Below are 14,176 nucleotides of genomic sequence, written 5' to 3'. Positions count from 1 at the left end.
TGTTCATACCCTGGCCCAAGGCAAAGGCCCAGGTCCAATTAAAAGGCCTGATCCAAAGGATTAAAGCCTAGCTAAGCGCCGCCCTTCACATAAGAAGTCGGTGCCATTCACGACTTGGTCTGAAGAGGTCGGATGTGAGATTAGCTGGCAGATCAACACTCATTCAAATGAGTAACCGCCCCTAAAATCTCTCTAACCGCCTCATAAAGCCATATCTTAACCTCCCCAAGATAATAGGGACGGTTAACACCCTAAAGATACGGCACTACACCAACGGTGGTTATTGGCTCACCACTATAAATACACTGACACCCCTCAGGTATCTCTAAGTCCAATACTCTCTAAGACCTGCTTACACTCTTGCTAACTTAGGCATCGGAGTGTCTTTGCAGGTACCACCCCCCATTCACATTCGAGCACAAGTCGGACGGAGCCTCCCGAGTTGCGGACCTTTCCGGAGTTCTCCTCCATCATACACTTGGGCCGCCAAACGCCATCTGTCGTATTAATCTCCGGTTACCCACCGTAACAAAAGGTATTATGAATTATATTTTTTTAAATAAAATAAATAGTGAAAATTATTGAAATACTGTAAGTTATCTTCTTAAATTTTAATTATTATATACAACATAATAAAATAAAAAATTTTAAATATTTCTAAAACACTGATGTTTCAATAATTTTAGCTATCAATTTTAATTATAAAAAATATATAATATATATTAGTTGAAATAAATAATTAAAATTATTGAAATACTGATGTTTTANTACTCATTATTTAATAGTGTGTTTTTTTTTTTGGTGACTATTTAATAGTGTGTTTAATGATGAGTCAAAGATTTTGTCTCATTTTCTATTAAGTATTTTGTAAGGGAAAAAAAAAGTATTTTTTGAAAGCAATAAGTAATTAAAAAGCATACTTTTCATTGGTGCAAACAATGAAAACTGAACCATACATAACCTATCCCCACCCCAACATCACTACCAAAAAAAATAAATGTATTCATACAAAAACAAAACATTATGCTTGGTGATTTAGTAGTCAGGGGAAATTTTGCAGAGAATTGCATTGAAAAACAGTATACGTTAAAAGAGTAGAACAAAATTATGAACAAATTAAGATAAATAAACATCCATATTATTATTAAAACTTTAAAAAATTACAGTAAAACTGGGAAATATTTGTGTTTATGAAGGCCAATTTCTATACCAACCAGCCCAAGCAGAAACCAAACCACTAATACCAAGTGTGATTGTGTGATTACAAAATGGATTTGGTTCAATCTCAGCCACTGCTATGAACAAATCTGCAACATTTGCTGCCACTGCCATTAACCTCATTACTCTGTCACCTTTTATCTTCTGAACCCTTTTCTTCAATTCTTCTACTTCTTCTCCTTTTGATTCTTTCTCATCATTTTTACTATTATCATTGCTGCTTCTTATTCTCCTCTTCAGCTTCATCTCTTCCTTCAAACCTTGTCTCATCAAAATGAAGTCACCAATGATGAAGAATATGTACCCTACTGATTCACCAAATGCTGAAATGAAACTCATCTTCTTTGCCAACTTTGCATCAATGGTTCCAATCCTTGAAAGCCAAAGAAAATGGTCAAAGAAGAAGTAAACCATCTCACCAGCATTTCCAAGAACTGCTAGCAGCCTTAGAGTGTTTGATGAACCTGGATTTCGCCGTAGAGCATTGAAACCGGTTAAGAACCTTCCGGTTCGAAAGGCTTTTCGGCTTAGTCCTGATGCAACTTCCCAGTTCTTGAACCTCTTAGCCATGTCAGAGTCTGTGGATTCAACATGGTAGTTTACAAGCTTTGAGACATATTGGAATGTCTTCACAAGCTTGTCTATGCCATCTCTCTTTGCTAGGAAGATCACAAGTTTGTCTACTGTGTCATTCATGGTTGGAGGACCAAAATGGTAATAGAATTGGTTTCTTCAAAGAGGGATAATAATATTTAGAGAAGTTTAATTTAACTAGAGTCACAGAAGCTGGTTTTGTTTTTGGATAAGAGAAGCTTGTGGTTAGACCGTTCATTTTTTTTGTGTCACTAGAATTTTGTTGCATATTTGAGGACTTGATTTTGTTGTTATCTGCTGCTTAATGGTGCGTGTAAAGCTGGGATTCAATTTTTTGTATTTGTCATTATTCAAAGAAAAAGATAGTGCACAGAAAATGGTAAACTACATTTATTGAGTAGTTTTACTAAACATTTTAAGTAATTAATTTTGTCAAACTAAGTCAATCTTTGCTGGATATGAAATTAATTAATTTTTTTTTTCTAAAATTAGGAATGAGACTCGAATTCGCAGACTTAGGTGAGTATGGAAATACTATGCTATTTGAGCTGTAACTCGTTAGCAAATTAATTTATATTTTTAATGGTTAGAAATGCATAATTAAAAATAATAGTTTGGTCACACCTAAATTATAATTTATATTTTTTTTCACCAAAAAAAAGTTACAGCTAAAAAGATAAAGCTTTTATTTGGTTTAGAATAATAGAGTACAAGCTTCTAATTTTGTAAGGAATTCAAGAAAATATTTGCTTGTCCCTTAATCCGTAATTAATGTAAATTTTAACCCTCTTTAGTGAGGTGGTACTTTTTCCAGGCTTGCCTTAGCAAAAACTTAAATTTAATAACACACAAGTCAAGAAACAATGATTTCACTTTCATTAGTCATAGAGTAGTTTAAATTTCATTTTTATTTTTTACCCAACCAATTAAAATTTAGGAAACTATGAGATCATTAGACATTCAAGTGCGACGGAAGGTAACAGAATATAATCTAAGTTGTGAGATTCTAAGAACAGGGAAGAAAAGCTTGCATTGCTCCAAAATGCCAGATTTATTAGCTTGAATATTACAATTATTCAAGACTGAAGAATGTATCAAAGTAACAATATTCAGATTATTCTCCAGATAAGCCTTATTTTCGACTTGCTCCCGTTCTTCCAACAAGAGGCGTCATACATCCCAATCATGATTGATAGTTTTCCATGCAAATGACTACATAGAAAATCCAAAAATTAAAAAAAATCATGTGTTTCCGGTTCTACGAATCTTCAACTGAAGCGGCTCCTCGGCAAATCTTCAACTGAAGCATTATTTCTAACAAGGTTGTAGTCTAACAACCTAGTTGATTCTATACCAGATCCAAATTCGTCAAAATAGCTTTAGTTGTACAACTACAACAACATAGTTTTTCCTATTAAGTCAAATTGGATACATGATAAGTCATTGCATCTTATAGTAAAATCATTAGGATCAACTACTTATGGTGGACCAAAAACTTATATTTTCTCCATAGGCCAAGCTTGGACCATTATAGGCTCAGCATAGTGATGGTTAGCAATTTGCACTATGGCATATTTTCTTTATATATATAATAATTCAACTTTAAAAATATTTTTTCCAATAATTTACTTAATTAACATGTACTAAAAGTAAAATTACATTGTGAAATAAGATTTGAAATTAGAGTGATTTAAAATGAGTTAACACCCAAAAGAAAAATCTTAACTTTCACAATTAGTTTTGATATTGTTTTTCCTCTTAAAGGCCAATTGGCTAAATCAAACCAAGTTTAGCAAAAAATCAGTTTTTGCTTCAATTCTATCAACATAGCCTACCTATTCAGCACCTCCAGCAATAGGAAACTCATCTACAATGATACCAGGAGTTTAGGGAATATAGAGTTAATTTATGTTATCATGACAGATATATTATAAATAGGACACCATGGATTTGGGAGATTACTAACAACAGATTCGGTATGTTACCCATATCTTCTAAACTGGTGCCTTTGGTATGTAGCTCAATGTCAAATGCATGTTTGAGCAGCATTTTTAAACCCTGTGCTGGTTTATATCAACTTAAGAAGCAAAGTAATGAAACAAAAAGATTACGGGAAACCAAACATGATTTCTACTATGAACAAATATCATATTTTTCTCAGGATATAAGATTCACAGGTTACCTCAAAACATGAGAAAACCATCCCCCTCAGCAGCAATGACAACCATGCATGTAATTTTGTGTCTGACATCTTAAACCGATCAAATGACTTCTAGAAAATGCGAGTAAAGAAAGACTGGACTACACTTTCAGAGATCAGTCATGCAAGAGGAAAAAATTACAACAGTAAAATACCTACCTCAACCCTTTTTTCTCCATAAATAATATTGATGGAAGGGAGATTGTATAGTCTCAACAAAGCTCTGACATAAGAAACAAAATAAATTCACCCTTGATGATGAGAAAACTCAGGACTCCAAAACACATATTTATCTAAGTCTTGGGATATTAAGATCTACCTCTTTTTAATTCAAATTCCGACATCTATCAAGAAATTCCCCAAATTTGAGAAACCAGATTTCAGGAGTGCCGCCTGTAGTTGTGCCTAACGGGGGAGCGTGACCTGCTTTTGTTGCGGTACCTGTCTCTGCCTCCATTTCTTCCATTCCTCAACCTAGAATCCATGCCCCTTCCCCCATCTCGATTACCTCTACCATCCAGCTCCCGAGACCTTTCACGATCTAGGTCTCTATCTCTGTACCTATCCCTGTCCCTATCTCGATCTTTATCCCGATGCCTGTCCCTATCACTTGAATCACTTCGTCGTCTTCTCTCATGATCCTTCTCCCTCTGTTTCCTTCGCTCTTCTGCCTCTTTTTCCCGAGCTAATCTTTCTTCTTCAACGGCCTTCTCTTTGGCAGCCTGAATTATGATATCAATATATAAACATAAAAAACATTTCATGTATTTTAATTAGAATATGAGTTTAGACAACAAAATTGACCTTGTATTCGGATATGAAATCGCGAACCATGCCATAACCAACATGTTGCTTCCCAGTAATATGGGACTGAGTCCTTTCCGCAGCATCATTTGCCACAAGAAAAGAACCACATATCTCACATAGTGCCATCTTCTTTTCCTGACCAAGCATCAACACCTTATCATTTTGAGGCTGTGTTAATGCCGTTTTCTCAACATTGAGTGCATCCACCTATAACAGACAATTAAAAGCAATGTGAAGCTCAAAGTGAAAGTTGTTGAGATCCTCCAAAGATAAATATTTATAAGTGCTCTTATGCAATAGAGACCATCAAAACTTAAAAAAAAAGATCAATAGTAAATGCATGCAAAGAAAGGCGTTGAATCATATTCAGTACCTTCCTCATAAGAGCTTCAGCTTCATCAACCTTCCCAGCTTCACCTAAAGATTCAACTTGTTCCAGAAGATTCTTTATCTTCTCCTCCAGCACGGATAGCTGTTCAGACTTTTCAGTAGTCAATGGAGGCGCTGGTGCTGGCTCCACCTCTTGAGCAAGACGTTCTCGCCCACGTCTTACTCTTCTATCCAAGTCCATTACCTGTGATTATAAAAATTGAAATTATTCATTAACATATAGAAGAGAATAAACTTAATTGACGGTCAGCAAACATGTAGGTAGCTTACCAATTTCTCACAGAACTGAGCAAGGTCAGCTTCAAATTTGGGTACGAATGCATCATGTCTTGGGGAATTCTCAAAGCTGATGAGAATCAAGTCAACAATGTTTAACTTCAGAGACACAATGGTTTTCTTACATATTCATTTAGGAAATAATTACAGCAAGAGGATTCATAGTATGCAGTCCATTATTAGAAATTTGACACCGTTCCTTAACAAAACACAAAACCTTATATGAATAGGGTAGATCTACTTGTTCACCTTTCTTTCAACTTCGGATCATGTATTCTTGGGCAAGGTCCTGCAGCAATTTTATGCAAATATAAATAAAAATCAAATAAGTAATAAATAAAATATTACGAGCAAATAAATTCCATAAAGAAAGGGCACAACAGCGCACAAGGATCCTGCTTGGTGGGCTCTAGGGAGAATGTACACAGCTTTATATTTAAAATCAAACTATTTGCACTAAGGCTCACCCACCCTCTTGTAAACTTGAGAACGTTCCTATAAATAAACTTCTAAAGAAATAATTAACTAACCTCATATAAAGCTAATTATGATGCAAAGCATAACACTACAAAATCAAGTCATTACTTCTTTACCTTTATTAACTAGGATTTCGTTCAAGCGTGCCCTTAGGATGACAGATATGAAGATATAAGAATATAAACAAAGTCTCTAAAATTTCTTCACAAGAGAGCAACAATCTAGATTACAACAAATAACTCAAATTTCATCATCTGTCATAGAATCCATTAGCTATGGTCAACTCTCATCAATTCTCAAATCTCAGCAAGAAGCAACATAATCAACAAATAAAACTCACCAAGATCGCTGCGAGTGTTGACAAAGAGATCGTGAGGGCAAAACCGCACCATGTAGAATCCACACACTTCCTTATCGTCCCACGTCACTTCTTTGTATCCTTTCCTCTCTTCCTCCGTCAAGTTGCGAGCTTTTTCCACACAGGAACAAGAAACACACACCAAATTCATTAACTTGGAAGCATCAAATATCGAATTTTTATTTTCCTCAGTTTAGAAACAATGAGGAAGTAAATGTTTTGGGGAATGAGAGAATGGAAGAAGTACCTGAACCCATGAGTTCGTCAAGAAGAGCTCTCTGAGCATCCATGGCTGCAAGATGAGTGAGAAAGTGGTGATTGGGAAACCCTAATCCGAATCCCAAACGAAGGATGACTCTCTGTAGATGAGCAGAGAAAGATTGGCCGATTGGGGAAATTGTTAGGGTTGGCAAAAGACTGATTACGTAAAGACAAGTTAAAGAACCAAGACTCATGGGTACGTTATTCAAGTATTTTACTGGGCACGTAAATAATATATATTTTTTTTAGCAAAAACTAAAAAAAATTATGAGACGAGGATAAAAATTGAAAACAGAATTTTAATTTAAATGAAATATGCAAAATACTAATTATTAAACTGTAAACTTTATGGTAAAAATAATACTTTTTACCGTAAAATTTTAATTTGTTTTTACAAAATTTATCATTTTAATAACTTGAAGATATCACTATAGATACTTTCACCTGAATAGACAAAATAAAATAAATGATAACAAAAGCTTATTTAAAATCTTTTTTTGGTATTAACCCGAAAAAAAATTTTTTAGTAAAAATGAGAAAAAAAAACCTAAATTCTTTATTTACTTTCACAATCTTATTTGCAAATATCATAGTATATATTATCTTCAATGTCCTACTACACGTTCAAAATTTTTTGACAAAAATCAAATTTAACCGAATTGGCCCAAACCCAACACATTATTTTCATTACACGCAGCATGGATATGGGCGCGCTTCACTAACGCAAATAAAATGCCTACTTCATAGACGTTTGGCGTGCCATGCTCAAAGAATATGAAAACGGTTCCTATCTTCGTACGTCTTCTCCTCTTTCTTCTATTAGTGTTGCTATTATATACTTATATTGCTGTGTTTTGTTTTTGTTTTTTCTTCTTCTCCTCTTTTTTATGTTATTGTAGTCTCTTATTCTTTCTTTTTTATTTTTTTTCTTTTTCTTGATTTTATTTCTCTCAAAAGAGTAAAATAAGAAGACTTATGATAAAATGAAATAAAAAAGAGAAGACGAAGAAAAAAAGATGAAAAAGAAAAAAGAAAATGAAGTAGAAGATGAGAAAAAAGAGGAAGAAAAACTTTGAATTGTGCAAAATTTATCAAAAAGATAACACTAAAATTTTTTAACAAAAACATATAAATGTCTTAGTTTTTTATACCAAAATTTTGCTACAAAAGTACAAAAATATCCTTTTAATGCTATATTTTTTCTTCTTTTTATTCTTCATTCTTTCTCTATTTTTTTTCTATTGCTCTTACTTCTTTTTTTAGTAATATTACTTCTCATATTAGACTTGAATGAACATGTTTGTACTGTATTGCAATCTTATTTAGTTGAATGAATGTAGGTTCACACTTATTAAATTGAATTCTTAGCAGAAATAGACCGAAATTTATTCTTCTTTTTTTTTCTTTTTTCTTTTTTTTTTGTTTTATTCCTCTCAAGAAAGTAAAACAAGAATAATTATGAGAAAATGAAATAAAAAAGAGAAAATAGAGGGAAAAAAAGAAGAAGACGAAGCAAAAGATGAGAGAAGGAAGAGGAAGAAAAATTTTGAATCGTGTGTGCCTTATTTAAATCCAGTATGCATTGAAATTCTTTAATGATGACGACACACAAACAAACTCACTTTAAAACAAACTCAGACCAGAAAGCATCAAAATTACGATATACAAACAAACTCAGTTCAAAACAAGCAGGCACCTTATTTACCAAAATTACTTAATGATGACGACACACAAATAAACTTAGTTTAAAACAAGCATAGACCAAGTGTATCTTATTTAAATCCAAAATACACCGAAATTACTTAATAATGATGACGCACAAGCAAATTCCTCCTCCTTCTCCTTCTTCTTCTCCATCATTATCATCTTCTTTTATAGTTCATCTTCTCCTTCTTATTTTACCTTGTCATGATTCTTCTTCATGTTTTATTCTCTTAACAATAATAAAAATAAGAAAAAATCAAATAAATAAGAAAAAAATACATAATGCTCCAAAATCACTAGGAAGAGGAAAAGGAAAAAAATGCAGCAACAAATAGTAGCAATAAAAGAACGACGATTAGGAGAAAATACGCGATAACAATAACAATGATGATGATAATGGTGGTGGTGGTGGAGGAGGAGGAGAAGGAGGAGGTGACGACAATAACAAAAGAGAAAGATGACGAAGAAGGAGGAGGAAGAGAACGTGCGTGACAACGGTGAAGAAGAAGAAGATGAAGAGCGACAGAGGTGAAGAACGTGTGTGCATGAATTTAAAACACTTGGTTAAACTTGGTTAAATATTTTGCTTGGTTGTAGAGCTTTATTCATATCTTTTAGTATCTATTTAGCAGTAATTCATTGGTAACAACGTTTTAAAATATTTTTCCCCACTATTTTATAACAGAAATTTTGAATAATTTGGAATCATCCTCCTTAGTCCTTATGCTTTTAAGACATTAACGTTCATTGCAAACATATGTAAATAGTAAATACTATTACAATCTACCCCAACCTTGTATAAGTATCATACTCCACGGCTCCATCCTAAGCAGATAGCTTTTAAGTTTTAACATGTTACCCAAAGTTTAGATCCATGATAAACCTAATGAATGTTAGTTCTTATATTTTATTTATAAATATTGCATTTCAAGCTTTTGCATATAAATTATTCTGGTTCCACAATATCAGGATTGAAAGAAAAGGAATGCATATCCAGATATTGAGTTGGTTTATAAAATGGGGGGATTGAAAGAAGGGATTTGATGAAGCCATACAAAGCTTTAGTTGAGGTGGTGAAGCTGCTTGCCTCACAATGTGTATTGTGTGTATGTAATGAATAAAAACTTAAAAGGAATCGGTTGCATCCTCACAGATTAGCATCGAGCACAAACGCGTTACTAAAAAAGCAATGATATACATTATTTACTGAAAGACTAATCTTTTTTTCCAATATATACTATAACAATTATGCAGATTGTAAGCTTTATCTAACTAGTTACTAATTCAATATGCAAGTAGATATGTCACATGCTCACCCTAAAACTAAAAAAGAATGCTCTAATAGTAGGTATTACCGAAGTAAAAGAATGTTCTCTGCAAATCAAGAATACATTTCAAAAAGGAGAATAGAAGGGGGTGCAACTCAACTGCATAAGGTTTGCAAGCAAACACTCATGAATCTAAATTCACTCGCCGCATCTTGCACACAAGGTTTGCTGTTGGCATATCTACTGAATCTGACTTGAGAAGATCTTTTAACTGGTCCCTTGACGCAGACAGACAACTTTGGAATGTGGCCAAAACCGCGGGGATTGGCATCGACAAAGCGGATAGCACATTACTAAGATACTCAATATCAACTGACAGCTGTTGCGCTCCACGATCCGAAATGTGCTGAATCCCACGCAATTGCTCTATGTACAGTGCTGTTGCCCCTTCTGCGACCTAATAATATTTTAGTCCAAAAAAAAAAGTAGGTCATTATCTGTTTTTCATATGAAAAGAGGATGAATAGCCTGAGAAAGACATGATAATTGCAATAATTTCAAATAATCTGTATATTTGTGTTGTTTGCAACGGCAAAGAGGGAAACTTTAAAACCTAGTCATATCTTTCTAACTTTAGGGAATAAATTCAACTGCATTGCCAGAAAGGGAAGTTTTTACTCAAAAGAGGTGTTCTAAGCTAGTTGAGAGGCCAATTGAGTCAAGACTTGTATATATAGGCAGAAGCTGAATTAAATGTGTTAATCAAGAATATTAACCTCAAACTGAAGCATCCACAAAACTGTGGGAAGAAATGCCACTCCTTATCCTATATTAAACAAAAGGGAAAATTGATTCTGCCTAACTTTTAAGCATCCATCAAAGTATGAGTTATACCTTGAACATCCATTCAGTTGCAAAGAACTGAGCTTCATCATTGTTTTCACTGCTAGAGATTCCCTCAGCAAGTGGCTCCAATTGTTGGGGTAGAGTAAGAAGGTATTCACCAACACTGGTCACATAGGACTGTGGATATGCACTGAAGGTAGGAAGATGAAAAGCACTTTGCTCCTCTACTGATGACCAAATTGGCAATCGGGACACATCACTGAGGCGTTGCCGTACTTTAGATATGAGGACGTCGTATACAAGTTCATTCACTGTATCAGCAAATGCTGCAACTCTTTGAGATGCATGAGGAAGTGCATGAAATCGGGGATCTTTAGACTGCAAAAACCAGAGATATTTTTACATAATGACAGAGACCAACAGAAGAAGTATATAAACTGAGAAGACAAAGTACGTAGGCGCATAGCAAAAGAATACCAACACAACTAAAAACAGATGAACTTAGAAACAAATTCACATTCATTGATTTTAACCTTTTTTGGATAAAATGGGGGTGAATTTGAAAATTTCAAGAATAACATTTTTAGTAATTGTTGTAGAACACTCAAGACAAATGAAAGAAAATCATTTTCTTTTTCCTTTTATGTTCTCTTCTTTTTGCAATAAAAATGTCTAACCTTCAAATTAAATGACAATAAGAAAAAAAATAGGTTTCTCTACACCTCCCTTTTCAGACAAATCAATTCATAGGCATAGAGGGGTGGAAACTCTGCACATAACAGAGGAAATAGAGATTAATGAGCCTGGGCAAAGGCACCAATTCCACATGAACATTGCCTAAACCTTAAGTCTCCTGTTGATATGTTTTTGTCAAATTGTATATTTACCAATGTCAATAATTAGCATTTTTGTTGGAGGGAAACTGTATTGGGGAAATTGAATCATTGCTACATTAAAGCACGCTGCTAGGGGATTTTAATGTGGACTGGAGAAGAATGTGTTAGAAGGGCAAGTGTGGAATTAGGCAGTATATTTTGAGGCTCCTCCAGATCTAGATATTGAAATTGAATCCTATATCCTGTTGTATCTATTTCTAAACCAAAAGATATACTTAAGAAAATGAGATTGCAATAAAGTTAGTCTTATTTATACCTGATTCAAAAGGTTAAGGAGTTTCCTAGCCTTTTCCGGCACATCAACAAGCCGCAGAGCTGCCATATCCAAGGCAGCCCTTCCACCAAAATATGGCTCCCCATCTTCATTACTACTTCTTATTGTCTGGTTTTGGTCTAAACTTGAACCAAATACTGAAAAAGATAGACTCGTGCTCAATCTAGCAAGTGTAGCTCTCAAAGATGCTTCAAATACAGAAGACCTGCTTGTCAAACTATCTGCAACTGTCAGGATTTGCAATGCCCCTTGAACTATGGACCACTCCTCTTCATTTGAGATCAAATCAACTCTTCGAGCATTTGGGTTTCCATCCTTCTTCTCCGTTTCCTTCTTTATTGTACCATCACTACCATAATCGACACCACATACAGTTCTTAGTGACTTGAGAGTGTCTTGCAGAGTAGCAATGTACTGTAACATTATGTCATCAAGAGCAAGAATTAGCTCATCTGCCTCAGAACCTCCAGTGAAGTTGATGCATCTCTCCACAGCTGCTTCAAGAAGTATAATAACTTGCGGAATAGACTCCTCCATCCTGCGAACTGTTTCGCTGAGTTCTACTCCTTGGGCTCCCACGCCTCGAATAACAGCTCCTCTTAAATCTACTCCTCCAATCTCTGAGGAAAGGATGGCACGCTCCATTTGTCCATACCTGTAAGATATGCCCATAAATAATGATAAAGTAATTAAAGGAATAATTCAAAGAATTGGAGAAAAAATTTATATGTGTACAATGAGCCAAAAGATCAGTAAGGACGCCCCACTATTCATTTAGATTTACTTTTCTATGCCTCTTTTGTTTTTCTATGTTTTGAGGAACAAATCTGAGAAATATGTTAATATTATTTCTCAGGCCCCTCTAATTTGTCAATAATAATGAGGCCACTACCAAATGGCACTAGCAAACAAACTTTATTTATCAAAATTTCAATTATGCCTTTCTTATTATACATTAAAGAAAAAAAAATTACCTGTGTTTAAATGATTCATATGGCAAGTACACAGCTTTCAGGACATCTATTAAAACTCGGACATCAGAATCCGAAAATAAGTGTTGAATATTCCTCGCAAATGTACCCGTCATGTTGTGTAATTCAATCAATGCCTCTAGATGCTTAGTCTGAATCTTAATACCCTTTTGCATATCTCCAGATAATATATCCAATAAGCCTGCAAGGATTAAAGAGTTGAAATGTCAGTTTGTATAAATTATACCAGTTTTCTCAGACAGCAAATTGTGTAAAGCATCTAAGAACAACCTTTAGCAAGTGCTTTCGTTTCAGGAACAGCATCTCCAATGGCAACATTGATATGAGATACGAAACTGGAACCTATAGACATCATAGTCTCACTTAGTAGCCTTGGGACTAGAGTTTTATAATCTTCTGGAAAAGCAATCATACACCTGCAAGCAATAGTTAGTACTTAGTACCATTTTATTCTTGCTAATTTTTAAATAGAAAGATATGGTGAAAGAAAATCCAATAGCATCAAGGTTTGAGTATGATTTTATTCTTAATCTAATCCAGTTTGCTTTAAGAACTTAAAATTTAAATGGCCAAAATTAACATATGACTGAGATGTTAACCCCAAAAAGTACTTAATATTATTAGAGTAGCATTCCAACTATTTGCTTTATGGGTAAAAATTATCTCTAAAAACAATACCATTTCCATTCTTGTTCAAGATAAAGTAGTAGTTCATCATAAAAGTTTGGCAACCAACTGGAGAACGATATTGTTGGCAAAGCTGACTGAAAATCACCACTACTTGATATCCTCTCCATTTCGTTCTTCTCATTTGCAGACTTATTGGCTCGGTCTTTTGAGTCAAAATCTTCCCAGAGCTTCTTTATTGGTTTTAAGTGAACCTTTGTGTACTGCGATTCTAAAGACTTAAATCTCCCAATTCTGATTAGAACTTCCCGCAAATCTTGGGCAGCATCAACCTGATTGACAATGATACAATCTAAAGTTACTAAAGATTATATTTATAAGGCATAAGTGCATGGTTTCACAAAAATAAATTAATAATAACCTTGCGATTCGATAATGCATCAGTAAGGCGGGGCTGCACCATCGTGTCTAGCCTATCTTCCAAGACTTCAAGTTGCTTTCTTATGTTGGCAAATTCAGCAACCTACATACAAGAAGTGATGGTAAGTCAAAACAACCCCCACAACATCTTCTGATAAAAATCAAATCACATGCATATAAAACATAACCAATGTGGAAATTAGTACCTCCCCAACAGCAGACAAGCAATGTCTCATATTAGCCAGAGTTTCTGCAGCACGAGGGAGATCACCACTAGCAAATACATCCTCCACAGTTGAACTTAATTGAGTTAATCCAGCAGCATCCTGTCATTACAATGCAATTTAAGATAGTTTGCTTTGTTATCTCATTGAGCTACATCAATGTGAACTTTTGACTCAAAATATGAAAATTAACAATCTTTACCTGCAATGTCTCATAAGCAGCTTCCATCCTCTGCTTGACAACGTCAACTTTAGCAAGGGCTGCTATAGATTCAGCGGACGATCCCTCTGCCTATAAGAAATAAAAAAGTTGATCATGAGGAAAAGGTCAGGGTGGGTCTTGA

The 14,176-nt window shown here is 34.4% G+C and overlaps 3 protein-coding genes across 4 annotated transcripts in view; all 3 read right to left on the bottom strand.

Annotated features, from left to right (window-relative positions):
* Positions 1 to 1,122: 1,122 nt before the first annotated feature.
* On the bottom strand, positions 1,123 to 1,978 carry LOC107477444 (peroxisomal membrane protein 11B). The gene has a single exon (XM_016097457.3). The coding sequence runs from the start codon at positions 1,912 to 1,914 to the stop codon at positions 1,189 to 1,191; it is 726 nt and encodes a 241-aa protein (XP_015952943.1). The 5' UTR covers positions 1,915 to 1,978; the 3' UTR covers positions 1,123 to 1,188.
* A 1,941-nt stretch (positions 1,979 to 3,919) lies between these two features.
* On the bottom strand, positions 3,920 to 6,768 carry LOC107477398 (uncharacterized). 2 transcript variants are annotated; one of them, XR_001589764.3, is made up of 8 exons: positions 6,568 to 6,768; positions 6,303 to 6,431; positions 5,735 to 5,774; positions 5,480 to 5,555; positions 5,193 to 5,393; positions 4,817 to 5,026; positions 4,332 to 4,734; positions 3,920 to 4,235 (listed from the first exon to the last, which is right to left on the bottom strand). XR_001589764.3 is itself a non-coding variant. In XM_016097406.3 (7 exons), the coding sequence occupies exons 1-7, from the start codon at positions 6,608 to 6,610 to the stop codon at positions 4,393 to 4,395; spliced, it is 1,041 nt and encodes a 346-aa protein (XP_015952892.1). In that variant the 5' UTR covers positions 6,611 to 6,768; the 3' UTR covers positions 3,920 to 4,392. The 2 variants fall into 2 exon arrangements, 1 of the variants encoding a protein (XP_015952892.1); XM_016097406.3 differs by having other exon boundaries at positions 3,920 to 4,734.
* Positions 6,769 to 9,470: 2,702 nt separating this feature from the next.
* Positions 9,471 to 14,176, bottom strand: part of LOC107477397 (conserved oligomeric Golgi complex subunit 7) — a 5,590-nt gene continuing 884 nt past the window's right edge. Inside the window, exons 2-10 of the mRNA XM_016097405.3 lie at positions 14,035 to 14,124; positions 13,815 to 13,934; positions 13,610 to 13,711; positions 13,240 to 13,520; positions 12,832 to 12,977; positions 12,544 to 12,742; positions 11,552 to 12,224; positions 10,448 to 10,777; positions 9,471 to 10,010 (exon numbers count right to left, since the gene is read on the bottom strand). Of these exons, the coding sequence (XP_015952891.1) occupies positions 9,738 to 10,010; positions 10,448 to 10,777; positions 11,552 to 12,224; positions 12,544 to 12,742; positions 12,832 to 12,977; positions 13,240 to 13,520; positions 13,610 to 13,711; positions 13,815 to 13,934; positions 14,035 to 14,124 (2,214 nt within the window). The 3' untranslated portion in view covers positions 9,471 to 9,737. The remainder of the gene's footprint in view (positions 10,011 to 10,447; positions 10,778 to 11,551; positions 12,225 to 12,543; positions 12,743 to 12,831; positions 12,978 to 13,239; positions 13,521 to 13,609; positions 13,712 to 13,814; positions 13,935 to 14,034; positions 14,125 to 14,176) is intronic.

Source organism: Arachis duranensis, chromosome 3, assembly GCF_000817695.3.
Source record: "Arachis duranensis cultivar V14167 chromosome 3, aradu.V14167.gnm2.J7QH, whole genome shotgun sequence".
In the NCBI taxonomy this organism is placed as follows: domain Eukaryota; kingdom Viridiplantae; phylum Streptophyta; class Magnoliopsida; order Fabales; family Fabaceae; genus Arachis; species Arachis duranensis.
The sequence above is the reverse complement of the archived record's forward strand: the minus strand, read 5'-3'. Positions and strand labels throughout refer to the sequence as shown.

What these genes read in the sequence shown, in the direction of transcription:
- LOC107477444 (XM_016097457.3), bottom strand. Translation starts at nt 1,914, where the DNA reads ATGAATGACACAGTAGACAAACTTGTGATCTTCCTAGCAAAGAGAGAT.
- LOC107477398 (XM_016097406.3), bottom strand. Translation starts at nt 6,610, where the DNA reads ATGGATGCTCAGAGAGCTCTTCTTGACGAACTCATGGGTTCAG. An exon ending in TGACGAACTCATGGGTTCAG is followed by an intron (nt 6,432 to 6,567) that starts GTACTTCTTCCA and finishes GTGTGGAAAAAG; the next exon opens with CTCGCAACTTGACGGAGGAA. An exon ending in CTGAAGCTCTTATGAGGAAG is followed by an intron (nt 5,027 to 5,192) that starts GTACTGAATATG and finishes TGTCTGTTATAG; the next exon opens with GTGGATGCACTCAATGTTGA.